The 22,223-nt window shown below is 40.2% G+C and overlaps 1 protein-coding gene across 1 annotated transcript; it reads left to right on the top strand.

The window, feature by feature from the left end:
* Positions 1 to 498: 498 nt before the first annotated feature.
* Positions 499 to 19,450, top strand: SELENOF (selenoprotein F). The gene is made up of 5 exons (XM_048945771.1): positions 499 to 795; positions 2,331 to 2,498; positions 9,456 to 9,519; positions 16,531 to 16,580; positions 18,602 to 19,450. Exons 1-5 carry the CDS (start codon positions 727 to 729, stop codon positions 18,731 to 18,733), a joined length of 483 nt encoding a protein of 160 aa, XP_048801728.1. The 5' UTR covers positions 499 to 726; the 3' UTR covers positions 18,734 to 19,450.
* The last annotated feature ends 2,773 nt before the right edge of the window (positions 19,451 to 22,223 follow it).

Genomic DNA, 22,223 nt, shown 5'->3' with positions numbered 1-22,223 from the left:
CGCTCCGACGGCGCGAGCGAGGGGAGGCGCGCGCAGGGCCCGCTCACATCGCCCCGGCCCGGCCCCGAGCGCCGCACGGCCGCCACTAACGCGCCCCTCCCCCGCCTGCGCGCGCTGCTCAGCAACCGAACGCCCGGCCGCGCGCCCGCCCCCCCGCCCGCCATCGGGCGGAGCCTCCTCCGCCCCGCCCCTCCCGCCTCCGGATTGGCCGCGCTCTACCGACGCCCCGCCCGCTCAGCGCCGACCCTCCCCCTTCGCGCTCGTGTCGGGCCGGCCGCCGCCCCGCCCCCTTGCGGCCCGCCGCCGTGGGGCGGTGCCTCCCGAAGTCCCGCCCGCCCACCCGGCTCGCATTCGGCGCCCGCGCCGCGGCGCTAGGGAGAAGCGCACCGTCATTGCTCGGCGGGGCTGTCAATCGCCGGTGCTGGGGGCCTGCGTGCCTGTTGGCTGCGGGTCTCCAGAGCGGGGGAGGGTCCTGCTTCGGGACCGCGTTGTGAGTGCCGGATTGGGGCCGGGAAGAATCTCCTCCACTAGCCTGGCCGTAGAGCACAGTACTGAGCAGGCTAAAGTGGGCGTCGCTGCGGACTCCCCGCAGACGTCCCGCGCTGGCCGTTCTCTCTGGCCGCCTGCGATCCGGCCCGCCGCCCCGCCCCAGGCAGAGCAGGGCACCATAGCGCCCGAGGTCCCCGCTCGGCCCGCCCGCCGCACTGCCGGCAGTTCGGTTCCAAGATGGCGGCGGCCGCCGAGTTGGCGGCCCTGGGGCGCTGCTGGCTGTGCCTGCTGCTGGGGCTGCCCGCGGTGAGCGGGGTCGGGGCTGAGCGCAGCGGCGCTTCCGTGCGAGGAGCGGGGATCGGGCCGGGCGGGAGGGAAATGCGTCCCGCGGAGGGAAGGGGAGCGGCCCTGCCCGGCCCCGGGGCGCCGCGCGGGGCTCCTGCGCTCCACGGGAACAGAGGTTTGCGGGCTGCCCTGAGGTGCGTGCCCCAGGGCGGCGGGCGAGATCCCGGCAACCGACTGCGGGCGGCGAAAGCCGGAAGCGGGCCGAAAACCCGTTCCGAAGTTTTGTCACTGTTCGGTCCTTCCTGAGGCGGTTTGTAACGGTGCTGCGATTGCTTTTGTGTGTTAAGTGTGTTAACGTGAACGCAAAGCGGTCGTGCGACGGGCGCGCGAGCAGCGCCGTGCGGGAGAACGCAGAGCTGAGGTGCGGCTCGGCTTGTGACGGGATGCGACCTCGCGCGGGGCCGGCGGGTCTCGCCCAAACGTTAGCGCTTCTGTTAGTTAGCGTTATTATGGGGTAGCGCAATAATCGGGACACTAAAACTGGAGGAGAAATACCAAGAAGAGATGGTCTTAAGTGAATGAGAAACGTGGTTCTGCTGTTACCGTCTGCTGGCCCAGAACAATGCGTTGATTGCTCTGCTGTCACCGCTGCAGCGTGCTGGTGTTCAGATGGGGCTTCTCTGAACGCAGAGGTGCTGCAGGCCCTTTTATTGGAGTTTGCTCTCTTACCTTTTGTTCTTTTTTTTGTTTGGTTGTTTTCTACTTTTTGACCAAGATCTTTTCACCCCATCTGAGAAGCACCTGGGGAAAGGATCTCCTTTTGTTATGTCCTCCCTCGCTTTCCCCGTGTGCACCTGGAAGGAAAGACTGCAAGCTGTATAAGGGAGGGACTGATCAGTCCTTCTGCAGGGCAGTGAGAAGGTGAAAGCAGAAAAGAACAAAGAACAGATGATATCATTTCAGTGCAGGGATGGCAACACTGTGTTATCAGCTCACTAAAAGCGGAATAGATGTTCTGCCCAGGAGCCAACTGAGCTGCTGATGTTAAGCAGCTGCAGGGCTTTTATCTACACTTGCACTAGCATGTGATTTTTCCAAAGCAAAAAAGAAATGAAATCACAATCCTTCTTGTATACACTGTTCAGCAGTTTGATCCAATTAATCATTCCCAAGCTCAGGTGTAAGACTTATTTTCCAAGTCTGCTACTATCAGGATGTTTATTGGAATTGTCTCATGAGAGCTGCAGCTGATTCATTACAGCTGCTTTTTGTTGTGCTATCTTTGGAGCAGACACTAGAGAGACACTGGAGTGGTAGAAGTGTATATGAATACCTGATACCTTAAAACATACATGTTGTGAATGATGTCTAGAATTTACTATTAGCTTTAAGACTACTTCTCAAAATAAGGTCATGGTTTGCACTCATGAGCAGACAGTTAAGTGTTACAGTAAAATGTTTGCAAAATATGTAATTCTGATGGTCAAAGCATCTAAAAGCTTTCTTATTAAAACAACTGATTTAATACTAAAGTGTAATATTGTATTGATTTACAGATAAACGTATATGGGGCACAGCTGTCATCAGAAGCTTGCAGGGAACTTGGCTTCTCCAGTAATTTGCTCTGCAGCTCTTGCAACCTTCTTGGACAGTTCAATCTGAATCAGTTGGATCCATTCTGTAGGCAGTGCTGCCAAGAAGAAGCTCAGCTGGAAACCAGAAAGGTGGGTTTTAAACCAGATGAGTGGGAAGAAATCTGTCTTAATTTTTTTGTAATTTACTCATAAGTGTCACGTTGTGTCATAAACATTTTTGCACTAATAAATTTGGATCAAACAAGAACAGAATTTAAATCAATAGATATTTTTTCTGATTATCCTGAATCAGGCCTAGATTTCACCTTGTAGGTGATCGCGCTTTTTGTGTAAGACTGAGCAGGTGCCATTTTGTGATTAGGGCTTTACATTAAAAATATATGCAGTCTTTTCCATTTTAGTCACGCTCAGCATAGAACAGAAAGCACAGAGCTGGAAGGAGTCTCAAGGTTGTTCGACATATTCCTTCGCTGTGAGCCAGAATTTATTGTATGTGCATAGGAACCTGGAGATTGTTTAATAGAAGTTTGTTTTTTTTCTCATCTGTTTGCATTAGGTTGCTTGGTTTCACTTTTTGCTAGGGTTTTGTAGCAAACATGAGTCATCTGCTGCTGAATAGACATATTGGATTGTTCTACCATCATGATTATATGGTTGAGTGCTAAATTACAGCATCATTCCTAATATTCTTTTGAATGCTGTTTCAGAGTGTGGGATTTCTGATATTACTATGCTCACGCACAGCCGCTGTTTGGAAATCTGTTGTTCATATTTGCTGAATTTCTGAAATTTGTGCCAAGTGAATCCCCCTGCAGACTAGCCAGCAGAAAATTAGTGCTGGGAGTTTTTAGCATGAATGTTAATATCTTAACAAATTGTATTCAGAGTCATCACATTTTGAATTGACTCGTGGTCTAACATAATGCCACTTATAATAGGCATCTGTAACTGGGCTTATGATTTTACTCTTAAATCTTTGTTCTACTGACTGTTTGATAGTTGGGAGTGAACAGATTTTTAAAATCTTAAAAGTGTTCTTCCTTATTCTTTTGCTTGAATGAATTTTTTAATCTCACTCTAAGAACCTGCATCTACATGTAAGATACCTGACTTGCTGGTCAGCAGCCTCATCTGTTGCCAAGTTCCAGAGTGCTGGTGCTCAGGGTTTTGTAGTGCAATCACTTAAACAATTGAACATCCACAGAAGAGAGGAGTCTTTAATCTTTCTCTCCTTTTTTTTTTTTAAGCATGCCTGCAGTATGCAGCCTAGCTTTTTTATCACGTGAGTAGGTTTTGCTATCGCAAGGCAACACGCTAGCTATCCATGTTACAGACACCATGCGTGCTGTTAGAATTCCAGCACAGACTTCAGGATTTACAGTTAATTCTCCTTAAAAGTATGTGGGGAGGGTTAGAAATCTGGGATTTTTTTGTATCATTAACAGTTTTTGAAAACGATCTGTGAAATATGCCCAGTCCTAAAAATACTTTGTGCTGAGTAACATCAGTGCAAGCCCATATGTGTACATTTGTGGAACTCAGTTCTTCCATATGCTTGAAAGATATTTATTAATTCTCATCTTGTTATTGATCCAATATTCTGTGAATTGACGTGGTGGAAAATAGCTGTGAGGTGCTCTGGTCGCCCAGTATGTGTCTCACTCTTCTGCTGCCATCTGTCCAATGAAATATTTTCATTACATCATAATTTTACTGTAGGTAAAATGAAAAGAAATTCTTTTGGTTATTTCTCCTGTACAAAAGATTTTGTATCCAGCTGCAGACTCATTCAGAAGCTAGCTTAAACTGTACTGCTTTAGACAGCTGCAAGTTTTAAGCCTCAGTCTGTCAGACGCAGAGTACTGCTGGTGTGTAAAACGTAGAAGGATGAAATGGAGGTGAAGCTAACTGTGCGTGAAATTGTAGTAGCAGGAGAGATTGTCCATATTTCGCAGTAGCCGAAAATAGCTGCACTCCATCTGCAGCTTTCACTTATGCCATGTGATCATTTCAAGCATAGCTATAAGCATATTCCATTAATTGTATATTATAATCTTAGACTTATCTCAGCAATGTATGTGTGTCAAAATTCCAATCAATGTTAGGAATTAACTGTGTGATGAAGTCGGCCATCCATTAATCATCATAGTTGTGCTGTGTGGTATTGCAACAGCCCTCACAAATATTTCTAAATGGAGCTTTGAAATATATTTTGCACACAAAGATGTGTTGTTCTACAGCATTTAAAATGTCTATTGTCAAGTATTTCTAATTGTTAATGCTGAATTAGATAACATCTGCTGTAAGCAAAACTTGACCTGGAAATTTGAGGTATTAAAATGTATGGCATATATGGCAAACTCTTATGGGTAACATCTTATGTGTCTACTACCTACGTGCAGTGTTGTTTCTAGTGTATAAGCCTTCTGTAAAACAAGGTAAACGTATTGATACAAAGAGTCCATATGCATTCTTTCAAAGTTCCTCAGAGATGGGTAATTGCCCCTGTACAGATTTCAGCAAAGGGGTCTGAAATTTAGACTTTTTTATCCTTTTTGTGCATGTATTCAAATTGTCAAAATATAATAAACTGTCAAAGCATGATTTAATAATTTTTTGGACAGTCTGGCCTCTACATTGCTAAGATAACGAGAATCAATAGTATTTTTTGCCCAACTTGTACTAGATGTAACAATATACATCGCTAAAATATCACTGAAATTTAAGATGGGTTATTGTGCCTAAGATAGAAAAACTTATTTTTTGTTTGGGTCAAAGTCACTGAAGGTTCATCTCTTCAGACAAGCTAAGATAAAAGGCATTGATCTGTCTGTAGCAGGATGAGCCTCAACTGTGGGAGACTTCTTTCTATTCTGAAGTGAGAAAGAATTTTAGAAAAACAATAAATGTGGATTTGTTAAATGTGAGTTAAAATTGTGTATGTTCATCTGTGCTGGCAAGTGGAATGTTTAATTAATTAAGTTTGACCTCCTTCATTTGAGTATACATCAGGATAAAATGATTGACCCTACGTTTGTTGGAACAACTTCAAAAAGTACAGTTTCCAAATTAATTAAATGCACAATGTCAAGTAAATAGTTGATGAGTTCCATTCTTAGTGTTTTCTATCTCCAAAGATTCTTTCTGCCCTAATGAAAGCAGAGATTCCAGAGAAGAAAGGTATTTAGAGATTATACTTCTGGAGGCAAATAGATGGCTAGATAGCAGAATTAATCAGACAGCATATTTCAAAACCAGAGCTTGAAATCTGTTGACTTTCTATCTAATTTTTAGCTTGTGTACAATTGCTCGCTTGGTTCAAGTACGAGCTTGTACACAGGAGCCTTTTCTCTGCCATGCTTATCCTCTATTCCACTTTGCCTTTCTGCTCCCACAGAGGTCCAAAGTTACCTAACTGCTAGGTGCCCAACTTCTACGTTTTCTCCTGCACACCCCTGTGTCACATTTCCTGTTCACTTGTCCTTGCCCCAAGCCATTGCAAAGAGCAGAGCCAAAACCTGATCCACTGGGAAGAATTGTTGTCTGGGGAGTTTCAGATCCTTGGTTTGAAAGCACAAGAATGATGACGCGATACAGCAACAAGGAGCTGGGTTGGTACCAACACTCACACAGCCTTAGGTAATACGTTTCCTAATTCTCCAATCTCCAGTTCTGGAGATTGGAATGATAACACACAGCTCTGATATGTGTGTACATAACAGAAGAATTTCCAACCCAAAGCGGAGTTCAGAGCCTTTTCTGGTTAAATTCTGAAGATGTCCAAGGATAAAGATTCTGCAGTCTTTCTCAGCAACTTATCAGTGTTCAAACACCCACGATCCCATGGTTGTTTTTTTGTTTTGTTTGTTTGTTTTCCTTTGGAATTCCAGTTTGAATTGCTTTCCTTGCAAATAAATGAGTGCTTAGATTCTGCTGGAAATACACTAATTCAAATAACGCTATTTTTTTGGCTATTTGATTCTTTGTTTCCAGACTCTTACAGTTGGACATCTCCCTTCACAAAATGTGAAAGAGAAGAGTTTCTTTGTAGCTAAATTTACCAGTGACTTCATTTCAGAATGATCTGTGTGGTAGCAATGGTTTTGCTGGCTCTCTGCATTTCAGAACATCAGTTCATTCTGTTCCTGACAGTGAGGTTTTCTCACTGCTGCTCTCCTAACCCACAGATTCTTGTCCATCTTTGGTCCTTAGGGAAAGAGTAAAGTTTTCAGTTCTCTCCCTCACAGAAAATAAAACATTTTATATGTTGTTGTGTATTTCTTTATTTCAATGAATCAAGTTTTCTATTAAAAAAAGAAAAAATTGATAGTTTTGACAGTTCAAGAATATTAAATATAGTATTCCTGCAATATCAAGATTCTGTGAGGCAGCTCTTCACTCATGTGTGCCTTTATATTAACAACCCAGCACATTGCATGTTTTAAAACATGATGGTACTGTAAATTTTAGCTGATTGTAAATGCATACAAATCCAAGTTGAGTGTCACCGTATAACATGTGCAGGGTCAGGCTTAGTCAGTAGTTAGAGGAAACCCGTGTGATAAAAATGGGGAATAATTTAATGTATTGTAAAATAACTTTCCTTTTTGTCACTGTTGATGTAGCAGCATATGATGATGATGAATGAACGAGACTTAACCCATGTCGTAGCTTTGCAAAGGACAAGGAAAAAGTGCAGTCTTTGTCACAAGAGCCTTAGAAAGCATATAGTAGCAGGTTTTTAAAAAGCAGTTATTTATATAGATGTAGACGTGAGTCAGCCTGGAAATCCTAACTAAATGGACACCAGTAACAGTTTAGAGCCTTTATTTCATTGCTTGCAGCACTATGCTCACTTTCATGAACGCTAAAACAAGCGAAGCATTATGAAGTGAATTAGCTCGTAAGTTAAGCATTGTGCGATGAACTGACTCGTCATGTTTGTATGCGTCCATTCTGAATGATACACGTCATTCTTAGTCATATTTGAACACAGTCTATGCCTTCATGAGGAAGCAATCAAAGTTCAGAGCAATCTGCTCTGGACATGATGGAATGGTAGGGGCAGAAGATGTTCACAACTATTCTCTTGTGGCCAAAGTGATGCAAATAAACCTGCCTTTCTTGCAAAAGACACCTTTGTTCGAGTTACAAATGAAGTCAATTGATTTTTTTTGTCTAGCTATCTAGAGAGCAGCTGCTTGTCCCAGCATGAATCTGAACTTTTTTTTTTTTTTTTTTTTGAAGTAGCACAGTTGGGCTTCAGTTACAGCAGGGATAGAAGCTCAAAATATTTTTAAGCACCAGTCATTGCGCTTTTTTCTTTGCTAAAACTTCATTTCTGTCTAGGAGTTACGAAGCAGGAGTATTCTGTAATCACGTAATGTCTTACATTTCAGATCTTCACAGTGATCTTGCTTCCATAGGAATCCTTACTTAAAAGGAAGAAAATAAACTGGAAGAATTACTTGCAGTAAAGAGAACTGAAAAATGTTCATGTTACCATTGTCCTAAATTTGCTGTGCTTACTTCTTTGTGCCCATAAAGAACAGAATTGGTGAACAGATGGAAAAAGGCTATTACCCCTCTATTTCTTTATACTAATTCTTGACGAAAAATGCAAGTAATTGTCAGCATATAGAACCAGGAGAAGGTGCATGAACAAGCACACAAAGTAACATCTGAATGCAGGGTTGCCGATGTAATGGTTGTTGGAATGCTTTTAAAAGGATAATAAATGGAGGCACACATTAAGTTTAAAAATCTCACTATTCAGTGTATGTAACTCCTTCATCTTAAAACTTTAATGATTTCAATCCAGAGAAATTTAATTATGCAAGCTAGTATCTGAGATTTATATATATATATATATATATCTCTGTGTCTTTTTAATATTTTAATTTGGGGAATAAAAAAAAAAGCTTAACTGTATTTTTGATCTCAAGTATTATTTCATAGCTCAGGGTTTTAACATTCAAAGTGTGTTTTAGTCTTAAATCTAATGTTTAGTTGAAAATCTTGCACATAGTTAAGCAAGTTTCTGAAAGGCTCTTCTACATACATATTCCAGTGTAGTATTTTTAGTTCCATTTCCTGTGGAAGTAATGATTACTGATTTGTTCAGGTCAGGCAAGAAGCTGTAATTTCCTTGCAGATGAGTATGGAGTATTTTATGTGTTCTGATCCACAGCATTTACACCAGTACTGAATTGAAGCAAAAATCAGAAGAGTCATATTCTGAACTGCAGATGCATTCCCCTGCCACCCAGACTGCTGGTGTGGATGGGGATGAAGTTTTAATAAAGTTGTCTCACTTGGAGCTTTCTGTCATGTTGTGTCTGGTTTTCGCTCCTTTTTTGAGGGTTAGCACTTATTAAATTTCAAAGTGAAAGCATATTTTTAATTACACGTCTCCACAAGTTAAGTCAAACATTAATTTTACTTCATGTCAGCACTGTTATGTTTTTCTGTCTGGACTTTCACATTTGTTATGAAAACACTGCTATCAGAAAACAGGAGTAGAAGTATTCACTGTTTATAGAATTGAAGTGAGACTGTTTAACTGAAGCTTTTTCTGTCATCTTCTCTCTAAGTAGGAGTTCCACAGCTAGAAGGATGTGATTTGGTAAACAGCATTGACAGCTATTTCTGAGATGAAAATGCCAAGCTTTACAGTAGGAAGCTCTATTTTGGTAGCAGGAACAATCTGCTGCTACCCTTGTATTTAAGATTCACCGTACTTCAGAGCCAGGTGCACGTTCCCAGATGAAGTTTAAAAATGTGACCTTATGCAAGAGCAACATATATATCTTTACTGAGATGCTACCTTTTATAGAACTGAAATAAACTTACACTTTGTTTTAAGGGCAGTGAATCTGGCTACCTTGCATAGGTGACTAAGATGACTGATGTCTAAATGCAGGCATTGAGGTTAGCTCAACCTCACTTTGTTCTCAGAGACAAATAGATGAAATATTTCAGTATCAAATCTAATGAATTGATATTGATGCTCAGATCAATAGATTACATGCCATAAGCAAACAAGTAGTTTATACTTTTAATAACAGCTTCTGTATGTCGTTGCAGCTTTATGCAGGAGCTGTCCTAGAGGTATGTGGATGAAAATTGGGAAGGTTCCCTCAAGTCCAGGGTAAGTAAACCCACTACTGTTCTTTAGAATACAGAATACTGTTGCAGCAAAATGTGCTTTTAAGTGCTATTACAAGTAGTCCTAAGTTTCATCTATCAGAAAAATAGCACTGACCTGAGACCAGTAATTGATAGATGAAATTATATAGTGTGCTTATGGAACTGCTTTCCTTCCACAGATGCTGCAGTTTAATTGTTTTGACAGTCAGCTAAAGTGAACAAAATAGAGTAGAAGGAAAATGAGCATCATCAGGGTATGGTGGGAGAAAGCTGTGGGAAAAACGTCTGTGAGAAATTTCAACATGGAATTTTTTATGGATAGAACTTTTGAGTGTTATAATTAGAAAGACTGGCACAGGTAGAATGATATTACAATTGGAAAGATTGAGCATTACAAAAGGAAAGGTGCTCACCCACCTCTGAAGATCTCAGCTTACAGGAAGGACTCCACAGAGGAAAAACTCCAACCTTCCCCAGTGGCAGTCAGCCCTTAAATGGTGTCTAAGAGAGTGCATCCAGGCTCCCCCCCTTCCAGTCACACAGCTGGATTGCCTTCACCTGTGCTCCAGGGCTGACTGGTCTTTTCCCCAGGTGATCAATCAGTGGTTCAGCTGCAACTCAGCAGTTACCATACAATGAGATTGCAGGCTCTTTTTCAGTAGTGAAGTTCCTCATACTGTGTTTAACATCACTTGGACATAGAAAAGGACTAATTCAGCTTTAGAAATAGAAACGCACAAAAAGTGCATCTCCCATCTAACGTGGCCAGTATTAGTCTTAATTCATCTTAATTGAAGGTGCTCCAAAGAACAAGAAATATAAGGATTTAAAACCAGGCTGCAGTTATGCTGTTTTGGACTCCCCTCCTCCCACTTTTACCTGCACACACTTCCATTAATTGACCACAAGGCTGGAGGAAAGATTATTTCCTGCTGTTTAAAATACCAAAATAAGAACTAATTATATTGCTTGTGCAACTTAGGGTTCTGAGGAAAGTTGTATTGGTAGTGGCAACCATGTGATCCCCATGTCCATTCAAACTCAGCAAACTTAAAAATATTCCCAACTGCTCTATATGCACTGTAATACATCCCCCAAAAGCTTTCGGTACAAAGGACAAACTTACGAATGCTAACAATTTGCCTTTCCATCCTTGTTTATCTAAAGCAGTTTTTCTCTTTGGGATGGTGAAAAGAAAGAAGGGATGAACGGACTTTTTTTTTTTTGCTCACCAGTTTCTGCTGCTACCCAGTCTGAGTCTCACGATCACATTTGCTGCTAGGCTTATTGCAACAGGTTGGAAGAGAAGATAAAATTTAAAAGCATAATGGGAAGATTTTAAAAAGCAGTAGAATGTAATCTTTTGGGTAGCATTATTCTTTGTAATACCATCACAGCCTGCTGAATGCTTTTGTGAGTGTGGCCAAGGATACCTGTTATCTTTCTCAACTAAAGCTTCCCATGATAAGTCAGGTAACACCTTATATTCCTGTAAACCTCTGTAGTATGTTCAGTGCTGAGATATTGTTTCCTGCTGTTTCCCATAAGAAAATGCTGCTTTATAAATGCTATGCTGTAAAAATAATTCCTTTAACACGTATGTTTTGAAATTGCTCCTTATAAAACAGCTTTTAAGTATTTATCATTCTATCAAGTGGGACACTGAAAGTATAAGTGACAGAATTGTTAGATGAAGCAAGATCTTCTTATACCAGCTGGCACAATTAGTTTTTGACTGACATAAAACTAAGGCTCTGAGGTAGAAAACAAAAATTGGGTAGGTTGGCAACTAATCTAATATTTTTGTTTGAAGTTGACTCTTCAGTGGCAGCCCTGCTCTGTTCATGATGAGATACAAGATCACAATGTCTGCACTCCTATGTTCTTTTCACTGTGTTTAGCAGAACTGAATTAGGCTGGCTTTTTTCCCTGAATGTTTCTTTCACAACTTGGCATTCTTTTTGTTCATCAGGAGAATAATTCTGACCTTTCGCTGTGCGACTTGTAGTTACACAATGAATGTGCTTCCAGCAGATGTTACAGAAAGTCCTTCATCCTTGAACTCACACAACATGCAATTGCATTAGATCCTCTGGCTTCAGGGAGACAGTAAGCACTCTGCTGTAATGCTCAAGTTCTGCAGCTGTGAGGGGATTCTTACAGATAGTAGAATGTAGTTTGTTAGTGGGCTGTACTTCTAGGAAAGATCACTTATTTCCTGGCTATCTTTATCTGTAGTTCTTAAGTACTGGTGACAGAAATTTGAAAATTAGGACAATATTAAATCTTAGATTTTTGCACAGAAGTCAGTAAAATTCTTGCTAAGCACTGTAGGATATTCTAATGAGAAACATCCATCATTCCATCATAATCCTTTGTAAATAGATTATATACAAACATGCAAACTAAATAAATCCTTCAGACTGAGGCACATCTCTGTCTTTACTGCTCTCATGTTACACACCCCGTGTGTGATAATAAGAGATCAGTTATTCTCTGTAACACTTCTGGTATACATTTAGTGTTTCTGACTTCTGAATTGTAAGAATCAGGTGTATGTTCTGCACTCAGAGTTGCACAAAGTACAATGCAGGATCATGATTCGATAAAATGTTAAGTCTTTTGTGCTTCCTATTGCTAGTATTTTAATACGTGACCCATTTCAGTGCATCACAGAAAGACTTGAAATGTTTTTCTAGGAGCAGATCACTCTTGATACTCAGTTTGCAGCATTTCTCCTTAGTGATGGAAGTGTTCCCTTCTGATGTTGCTCTTGGAGCACTGACAGTTTTTTGCCCTGATCAAATGACAGACCTCTTTGGTGTAACAATTATGGGTAGGAGGGATGGTCACCTTCATCAAAAAAGTATGCTGCTGCTTTTTAGTGTGTGGTCAGCATCTTTAGTGTACTTGAGCTGTATGCAAAGTTGGTTATCTGTATGCGGTGTTAAGAGTTTAGCAGTTTAAAGGTTCTGGAGACTAGAAAAATAGCAACCAAGAAGAGCATATAGAGTTTCAAAACTTGGATGAATCCATATAGGCATACATTGTTAGAAAGGTGCTCATAGTGTTACAGTGGTGAGCAGTGGAGGAAATCAAAACAGAAAGCACAGTTTAAGTAGAACAAGGATTGAAAGTTTGAACAAGTGGACTTTTGCATTACTGGGAGATACTTACTCACATCAGATTCCTGCTAGACAAACTGCTATAGCTTACCAAGAGGAAAAAATGTGCAGTAACAATTTGTTGCTGACGTGATGCTGAAGATAATAGCTAGTTAGGACTGTTGTGTTTTTCTGGAATGAAATCTGGAACTGATATAATGGGGCATTAGGTTTTTTTTCATTTCTTCCAGGCCTCTCTGATCTGAGGCTGTTATATTCCTTGTGAAGTGTGTGGAGATGGACAAGGTTGAAAATACTTGTCTGTGTGCATAATTGTTTGAAGATGTTTGAGATTCCACTGCTGCATATATTGACTCTCATTCAAGTATTAACAGATTAGCTTAATATTTTGTATTTTTCCAGTTCCAGATCAAGCAGGAGATCTTTTCTCCTAAAGCAGGAAACTAAATAAAACAAGTATTTCTGAATGTAGATATCCTTGGTAATCTGGATTGTGCCCTTAACATCTTAAAAGTAGTTAGTCAATTCTTTTTACAAAGGACTTATGCCAAACATACTGATCTGCAGCTTACTGTGATGCAATGTGAAGGCATGCCCATTTGGGGTCAGAAGGATTTCCTCCACTATGTTCTGCTTCAGAGAGAATAGCACAAATGTCTGCCAGCAAATACGTAGACTTGCAGTTTGGATGTGAGTGAGTCTTCAGTTCTTTAGCAATCTCTGTTTAGGATTCTAGGTCTTACTTCCAACGGATTCATTTTAAAGCTCTGTCAAAACAGAAGGACGGTAGCAGTAGGTTTCTGTGTGTATGTAGGCAGAGGCTGCTCCTAGGTCCTTTAAAGCACTGTTTGATGCTAGGTGTGACCTGTCTTTGAGTAACAGCTTGGCACTCAGTAGGCTTTGTAATGTCTGTATGCATCTGATCCTTTTCTCCCTTTCGTGCATTCAGCAGATTGCCTCCGAGAAGCCAGTAGGCTGTCTTCTGCTCCACAATCTGACCTTTTGCTGTAGTTGATCGGAATGGCAGTCAGGTCTGCTGTGCAGCCTCACCTCAGGGTTGCCTTCAAACAGAAGGCATATGCTTTGGTATTGCTTGTGTTTTGTAACAGCATGAGGTGAAGTGATTTTCTTAACATTATGTGACAGGACAGTCACAAGGCAGGCAGTAGAACAGCTCTGACTTCTAGTCTGGTGTTTAATTCACCAAAAATAGTGTCATGGCACCAAGCTCAGAGTTCATCCTGCAGAAATCAAAGTGGAAAATGCCTTTCTCACTCACCCATGAATGACTGTATTAAATATTTTTTCTCTTCAGTATGTAATTTCTGAAGCTGCTATGGGCAGAGGAAAATTGCAAGGTATACAAAATTTTAGTATTAAGCATCAGACTATTAAACAGTGGTTAAATATGTGCAAATAGCCTTAGCAAGAGTTGGGGCTGTGCAGAAGGGGGACTGTGTGTGCCGTACCTCAGGGTCAGCTGGCAGCTGCACGTCACAAAACTTGTGCCCAAGCTGCATCTCATTTCTGAAACCCCATCATTTCTGTTCCAAGACCATGTTTACAACTTAGAGCCTGATTCTGTGAAAAGTGTGGGTTTGATGGGATAATCTGTATTTTTAACACATCTCAATATATTATTTTTTAATTTAGCTTCCAAAATTGAGAATGTAGAAGTTATATATATTATGTTATTCTTAGTTGCATCATAGAAGTTCAGGTGACCAATACAGAAAGTCACTATGATGAGCATTAGAAATAAATACGCCACTAACAAAAAATGATTTTGTTCCAGCTGTCTAAAATTTCAGGAAAGAAAGGTCTGTAGTGTTTCAGCTTTCAGAAGGTTTAGACATTTGACATTGATACAAAGGCATAATAGCTACTTTTAAAGTGACAAAATGTAACACAACCTAGAGAATACTTTCTTCTTTCACATAATTCTGTCCACATTTTATGAGCTTGTTTGCTGCAACATTGCAGCCAGTGAGCAGCCACTCATGTCCAAGTGAGCTTTTATCTGTCACTCAGCCAGGTGTGAACCTGCTGAAGGCTGAAAGTGCTGCAGCCTGAGGCTAAAGGCTGTTCTTAAAGAGTTGAGTTCCACAGTCCAGATCTGTTTGAGACTCCATTTTACTGTGCCATCTTACTGCTACTCTAAGTTTTGCAATTAAATTGACTCCATATACTGTTTCCTAAAACCTCCTTTTTATATTAAGTCCTACACAGGGATTTCAGCTACAAATTTTTCAGTTTGCAGGGAAAAATCCCCATGTAATAGTTCAGTTTGTTGTGTACTTAAGAAACATCACCACTTTTTGTATCTTGCTAGCAGAGCCCAGACAACTAACAGTTCATGAGAGCATAGGAAAACAGTATCTGAAAATGGCCTTGGTGTGAATTTATATCAGAGCTGAACTCCAGTGTGTGAGCAAGTACTGGTGGTTTAGTGCTGTTTGAAATTGTTCTGTGAGTAGAGCTTGCAATGTGACATTAAAGTTCTCCAGAAAGAAGAGAAGCAAGCTTTCTTCTTCTTCAGGTAGCAGTCTGTCCAGCAGCTTACTATGCCATTTTGTTCTGAAGTTGTTTATGCTGCACACAGCCAGATTATTTGATTTTGTTCTGTACCAGGAGCACAGTAGAAGACTGGAGAAAATAAATGTCGCTCTGTGTATAGTACTGAGGAAATGTTAGGGTAACTGTCTTCAGTAATAGGGAGAAAGGTATAAAGATGCCAGAGGACATCTTTACAATTATTGAGGAAAGCACTGCATTATGTGAGCCACATGAAGCATTAGTCCTGAGGTTGCTGCTCATCTTCATGCACCAGCTGGATGCACTGAAATTCGCAAGAGATGCATTGTTGTCTAACCTTGAAAAGGCAGCTTTAACATGCAGCCAGCACCTCCTTGAGAGTCAGTCCATGCTGACAGTGTTCATCCTTGGGGAGACTGCTGGCATACCACAAGAGCTGCCTGAATCCACTTAATGTCACTATAGATACTAAATTCAGCCTTTAGTGTAACCTGAGTGTAATGGGAAATGAAGACTAAGCTATTTTCTAAATAAATTTAAAATACTTTTGCAACTCATATATTCATTAAGCTAAAGTGTTTGGAAGTAGTGGATTGTGCTCACATTTTGTCCATTTCAGGACAAGGCATGATGTCAGTATTCTTGTTAATGTTCACATTAACACAGGGATGTAGTGCTGTAGGGATACTGGGTCTGTGTGGCTGTTAGCACTCATGTTTGTGTGACCAACAGGTCAGGTGAAGAATCTGTCCATTAGCAGCTGATCTCTCTGTGGAGCTGCATGGCAGGTCACAGAGCCCGTAGTAGCTGACTGCTTACCTTTAGGAGTTTCAAGAAAAGAGGAGATAGCAGTTTCTTTTCTTGTTTCCTCTTCTTGTTTCTATGCTGGTTTTCAGCACATAACCTTGTAGAGCTCTGTAAGACTGTTTGTCTTGTGTGCAAGAAGTGCAAAGCTGTACCCACAGTTTCCTCAGTGCCCTTTCACCAACACAGCTGCCACTTCTGTGCAGTGCACCGAGGGCGTTTGTTTCACATGTATCCTCCCACACAGAGCTCATCTCCAGCCAGAGTTTTACTGCCCTAACAGCTTCCTTCACATCTGCATACACAGCCGTGTACGCGTGGCTCTGCTGAGGACTGTCAGTTGTCCATGCAGATGAACTGACTCACACAGTTGCACTACCACGCAAGGAAAATCCAAGCTTGTTTGGAACACTGGTAAAAATAGTTTTCCTTAGGCATGCTGTTTAGTACTAATGCTTTTGTGAAGATATTGAGAATTCTGCCATTAATTTCTAAAGCCTTTTTCCATGGAAAAAGTTTTAATCTCTTTTTTTTTCTCCATATTGTAGCTTTTGTCAGGAGTGATAAGCCTAAGCTATTCAGGGGACTGCAAATCAAGGTAAGTAATAACCAAAGGGTTTTTGTGTTTTCTTGGGGTCGGGGGAAGCATATATTAAGAAGAATTAAACCTGGTGGAAACATCCCTTTTGTGGAGCATCCTTATTTGCTGATGAAATAATCCTTCAGGAGAAGATGTACTTTCATTGCCAATATAAATCTTTCCAAGTTTCTGCAGCTATTGCTAATTGGGTTATTGCTAAGCAGTGGTACTGGATCTTTGTTGTCATTGGAGCCCAAGGAGTTGTTTGTTATTTTGTTTAAATCCAATAAAAAGTATACTGAAACCCTTAAGTGAAAGCAGATGTTTAAAGAATGTGAGGAATGCTTGCATTCTGACCTGATTCCATGGATATCTTGTGTTTACTTGAGCTTCTTCTGTCACTCTCAATCTGTTCTTCATTTTCTAATGCAGCTGCCATTTCCATACATTCAGAAATTCTTGGATATTTCTGCTTCCTCTCAGATCTTCCTCAGTCTGTTTTCATTCTGTTAGCCTTCAAACATCCAGCTTTAAAGAACTGCATACACTGAATGGTGTTTCCTATGACTTGCGTATAGGCAAAGCTGCATAAGCCACGCTGCCTTAAGCACAAGCAATTCTTTGCTTTCAAATTCAGTGTACTTCACAGATATACATCTCGATTCTCACATCTTTGTGCTCTCATCTCTGTTCACCAAATGGCACCATCTGGAGTCACTTCATAGCCATGCACGGCTGAAATAAGCCATTTGTCTTCTCAGCAGCAGATTCCATCTAAAGCAGGTTTCCTCTGTCTGCCTCATGTATTCATATGTGTCCTCTTTCAAAAGCATTCTCTCTTGTATATCTGCATGTTTCATATTTATTTAAACTTTGTAGCTGTACTAAACATTAAAGCAGTCTATACTACAATTGGTATAAAATCTTACTGGGGAAAAAAATGTACAAATGAATCTGGTATTTATTTTACAAGACTTTGGGAAAACCAATTAGAGATGCTGCTACCTTCATTAACTGAAGCAAACTAAGTTAGCTCTGTAATAGGGTAAAGTAAATATCCCTAGTAAAATTTTTCTGTAACCTTACATGGCTACATCCTTACAGTACTGCTAAAAGCTCTTATTTGCATTATTATAATGCATTATTACCAGCACTACCTGCAAAACATAGTGTGCACAAATAGAGCACAGTAGAAGGCAAGAAAGTAATTACACCAAAAATTGATACTATACTTTTGCACTGTTTGACCAGACAATTCTTAAATTTAAAAAAAAAGGCCATTGACTATATGAGAAGGATCACTCATGTGCTCGACTCAAAAATCAAACTTGAGGAGTTTACAACAGTTAAAGCAGAATACCTTCTTTCCATGCAAGCCCAATGGCTCTCTCTCCCTGCCAATGCACTGTATCCAGTGCTGCCAGGGGATGTACAGCCTGCAGCATCTCTATCACTACAGCTTTAACCCAGATGTCTCCCCTCTTCCTTGCTCTTCCTTTGCATCTACTCCTTTAAGTTTGGACAGAGGAGGCAACAGTAACATAGGAGAGAACAAGCAAAAGGATCTCGTAAGCTTTATCTGATTTATATAACATTTTCTTCAAGAACAGTAGAACATATATTGTTGGTAGACATTCTATCAATAACGTTTGTAAATACAGAACACACTGAAATACTTACAGCATTAAGTAAGCATTATCAGGAACAACCAACCTTAAGTATGGGTTCTTTTGATTTTTCCTAAGCTTAGATGGCATAAGTTTCATAGCATAAGTTATCTTGCCTACATTTTCTCAAATACTCCAATTTCATTTAGCACTCTGGTTTTAAGTATTCATACTTCATGGTGTTAATCTTTGAGCTTATTACTCTTCTTGATTTGACATATTTAACTGATGTATAATATATGTAATAATTATATATGTATAAAATATGTATAATGTATAAAATATGTAATAATTCTCAAATAAATTGGGAAGGGGCTTGAAATGGAGATTGCATTTTCTAGCCCCAGGGAACTGGCTTGTTTCTTTCTGCAGTATGTGCGTGGTTCTGACCCTGTACTGAAGCTGCTGGACGACAGTGGGAACATTGCAGAAGAGCTGAGCATCCTCAAGTGGAATACTGACAGCGTGGAAGAGTTCCTAAGTGAAAAATTAGAGCGTCTATAAGTCATTGCTTTTGTGTTCCCTTTTCAGGTCTTTTCATGGTAATCTTCTCAGATGAAATGTGCCACAATTGAAAAAACATTCCAGTTTTATGTTAATTTTTAAACACCTGTTGTGCTGCACTAAACGGCTTGTAATTGGAAGGGGAAGCTTCAGAACACATCTGACAAATTGATAAACAAAAGAGCTTTCAGTTCTTCGTGCATCTATCACTAACAAAATGCTTTGTTTCCAACATCGTTGTGCAAATATCATTTTGTTACAATTGGACTTTTTTTTTTTTTTAAACAAACACCCTTTAAGAGCTTGAGATAATTGGAATGGTTACCATGTTCTTGTGTGCTGCTCTTTATAAACATTTCACAACCAAAAGCAATGTTAACATCTTCCAAAGAACCTTGACTGCTAATACCCTCTTCTTTTTTTGTATTTGCAATGTCTCTTTTCTAGAACCGTTGTTTACCATGAGTAGGTAGTTCACAGGTTTTGAAGCCAATGGAGGAACTCATGTTCTGGTGCTGCAAAACATTTGGTAAGCACACTTTAATGAAGACTGCACAGAAAACCTCTGAGGTATGTGCCAGTCAGATGTCAGGTGTGCTTTGCATCAAGTGTTTTGCTTCAGAGAACATGAAATAGAAGGAAAAGTTTTTCAAAACCTGTAATTTTCACAGATTTATTGGAATTCTCTCAAATAAATTATAAACTGTTCTTTTAAAATATATGTTTTTCTTTCTCATTTGAAATTTACGGGCATAGGAAAATACAGACAGACAAATCGCTTGAAACTTGTCAGTTTTTTCCCCTCCACTTTGAGTGAATAAATACCACAAGCAAGAAGAATGCTTTTTTTTTTTTAATTTAAAGTTTAATTACCAAAAATACATCTTTGCTTTAACTACTTCATGCTCACCAGTTTTTGGATGAATGAGTGTTACACTATAGCCTGAATTGGTGCCCAATTTTATTCTTCATATTTAACTTTATATCTCAAGAGATTTAATTTCTTTACAGTTTACACCCCAAAACTTGTGGAAGAAATGATCAGCTTCATAGCAGATCCAGAATAATTATCTAGAGACCAAACTCATACTAAATCAATAGAATTAGATGCTCTTAGGGTGATTCTGTAGGCCTGGTTTTCTGAGTTTTTGTTCTCTGAAACATTCCTATAAACTTTTAGAAGGTCAGCACTGCTTAGTCATGATATTATCTTATCCTCTTTCTTTTTTGCTCCACTTCTATCCATTGTAAGGATAGGAGTGAAACACACTGCCCATCTCCCAAATGATTCAGCGTGGGACAGATGCAAGAGTGGTTACTGCTGTCTCTGCCAAACCAAATGCAAACTCCACACACACAAAAAAAAGCACAAATCTTTGCAGCTGGTACTAACTTGTCCCAGGAATAAATCCGTGTTGTGTCTGACATGTGATGCTCAAGTCAGCATACGAGCTGCAACCAGAACATATGGCATGACAACCGAAGCAAAAATATGCTGCCATCCACTGGTCTTTTAAAATATTGACTATACCCCACACTTGTTCCTACATTTGCCAAAAATGGATTTTTGTTCCTGCATTGATGATTTTTTTTTTTCTATTCTATTTTCTACAGAATATTTTAGCTGTATCCTTGCCAGATCCTCTCTACCACTCACCAAAAGGACTGTTCACTTCACTTGATATTTAGCAAATATTTCTCTCTGCTTCTCTCTCAGTATTCCCTGTCTCCTCCCCCTTACAGGACTGCCCAGTGAGTTTCTGATTTTCACCCACCCTCTTCTTTCTTTCCATGTCTTCCTGCTGCCAGCCCGCTGTTTGCACACAAGCTTCTTCCAGCACCAGGCCCTTCACTCCTGCTCTTGCATGTCTTGCTTGAAGCAAGGACCTCACTCTTACAGCAGACAATAAGCACCCTACAGTGGAAGAATGTAGCAGACCAAAAAAATTCTCCTCCAGCATACCTGGGTTTCATGCCTGCAGCCCCAGCTGTTTCCATAGCCTCTTACCTTTCCCTGCACTGTCTCTCCCATATTTCCAATAGGGGATCTCTCAATTTTGATCCTATTCTCTTTTTGCTGATTCTTGTTTCACATATTAACCTTGCCTTGTAATGCAGATTTACTCTCTTAACTTAGAAGCATGCACAGCATACAGCCCTGAATTTTCCCGTCTATTGGAAAATACAGAGAGAGCTCTGTTACTGAACTGTGCAGCCTTGCACCTACTCAGTCTGCTAGCTTCTAGCAACAGCGTAGTCACTTACATATCTTGAGCTGTTAACTGCTCTCTGTGCTTTTGAAAAGTCATCTTTACATTCATACTGTCCTTGCTGTATTCTTCGTAATTCTGTCCTTTAGATGATACTCAGGTTTCCCTCTACAGAGAAGTGCTAATATTCTAGCAAAAATGGGCTGGGCTTCATGCTAAAAGAGGAAGCTGGAGTGAGGAATAATTTCTTAGAAATTCTTAAGTTTCTGTTTTATCAGTGTGGGTTGTTTCCTCCAGTTAGCAGCTGTGAAAATTCAGAGAGCTCAAAAGGTTATTTTGGCTTGTGGCAATTAACTACATAAAATGTTAGGTTTAATGCTTCCATTTAAAAAGGAAGTGATTCATTTTTACTTATAGTCATGATAGGCAGCCAGTACTTCATGAAAGGCATTTACTGAGAATTATGTGAGAATGATTTAGTCTTACATAATGCTCTCATTGTGCCAAATCTTGAGAGAATTAATGAAAGGAAGAATAAGAGAAGAATAAGCATGCATGCGTAAGTCGAAATATGAAGTGCCCATCTACCACCCCCATCTTTTTAGAAGGAAGTAAGGTAACTATGTTAAGGGACATCGCATTGTTTAAAGAAGTAAAAACATGTTCTACGTTCCATTTTGTACACAGATATGGTTATATAGATGAATTTGAAGCTTAGCATGCAAACTACTTGAAAGGGTTTCCTGGGCACCTGCTTTCTGCAGCTTCATCATAGGTTCCTGCAACGCAAACCTGAGCAGCAGACAGACTGGCTTCAGTTCTAAGAAACTTCCACAATTAAAACAATGGAAAGCAAAGCAGTATTCAACTCAATCTTTGTTTTACTGTTTCATCACACAGAAATAAAAAAAGAATAGCAAACCTCACAAAAATGTTAGGGTTCAGAAGCCTGAGCCCCTTTTGAAAATGCAACCTTTTCCTTCACTTGAAGCCAAGTAAATGTTCTGTTCTTTCTCTTCAGCCAGGAAGATCAGACCAAAAACAACAGCAAAACCTTTGCCATCACTGTGCTTCAATAGCAGGGAGGCTGGATTTTTAGATTAATCAGAACTCCTCTTTCTGTCCATTAAGACAAACAGGCTTTATCTAACTTCAGGAGTGCATGTGTAGCAACAAGCATCATTTGATTGTTCTTCCAGTAGTTGTAAGGAAATTTTGGACAAAGCACAACATTTTATTTTCTACAGATGCTTTGACAAACTGACAAAGGAAGCAGACTT

Source organism: Lagopus muta, chromosome 5, assembly GCF_023343835.1.
Source record: "Lagopus muta isolate bLagMut1 chromosome 5, bLagMut1 primary, whole genome shotgun sequence".
Classification (NCBI taxonomy): Eukaryota; Metazoa; Chordata; class Aves; order Galliformes; family Phasianidae; genus Lagopus; species Lagopus muta.
Note: the sequence above shows the minus strand (reverse complement) of the source record. Positions and strands in the feature narration are given on the sequence as shown.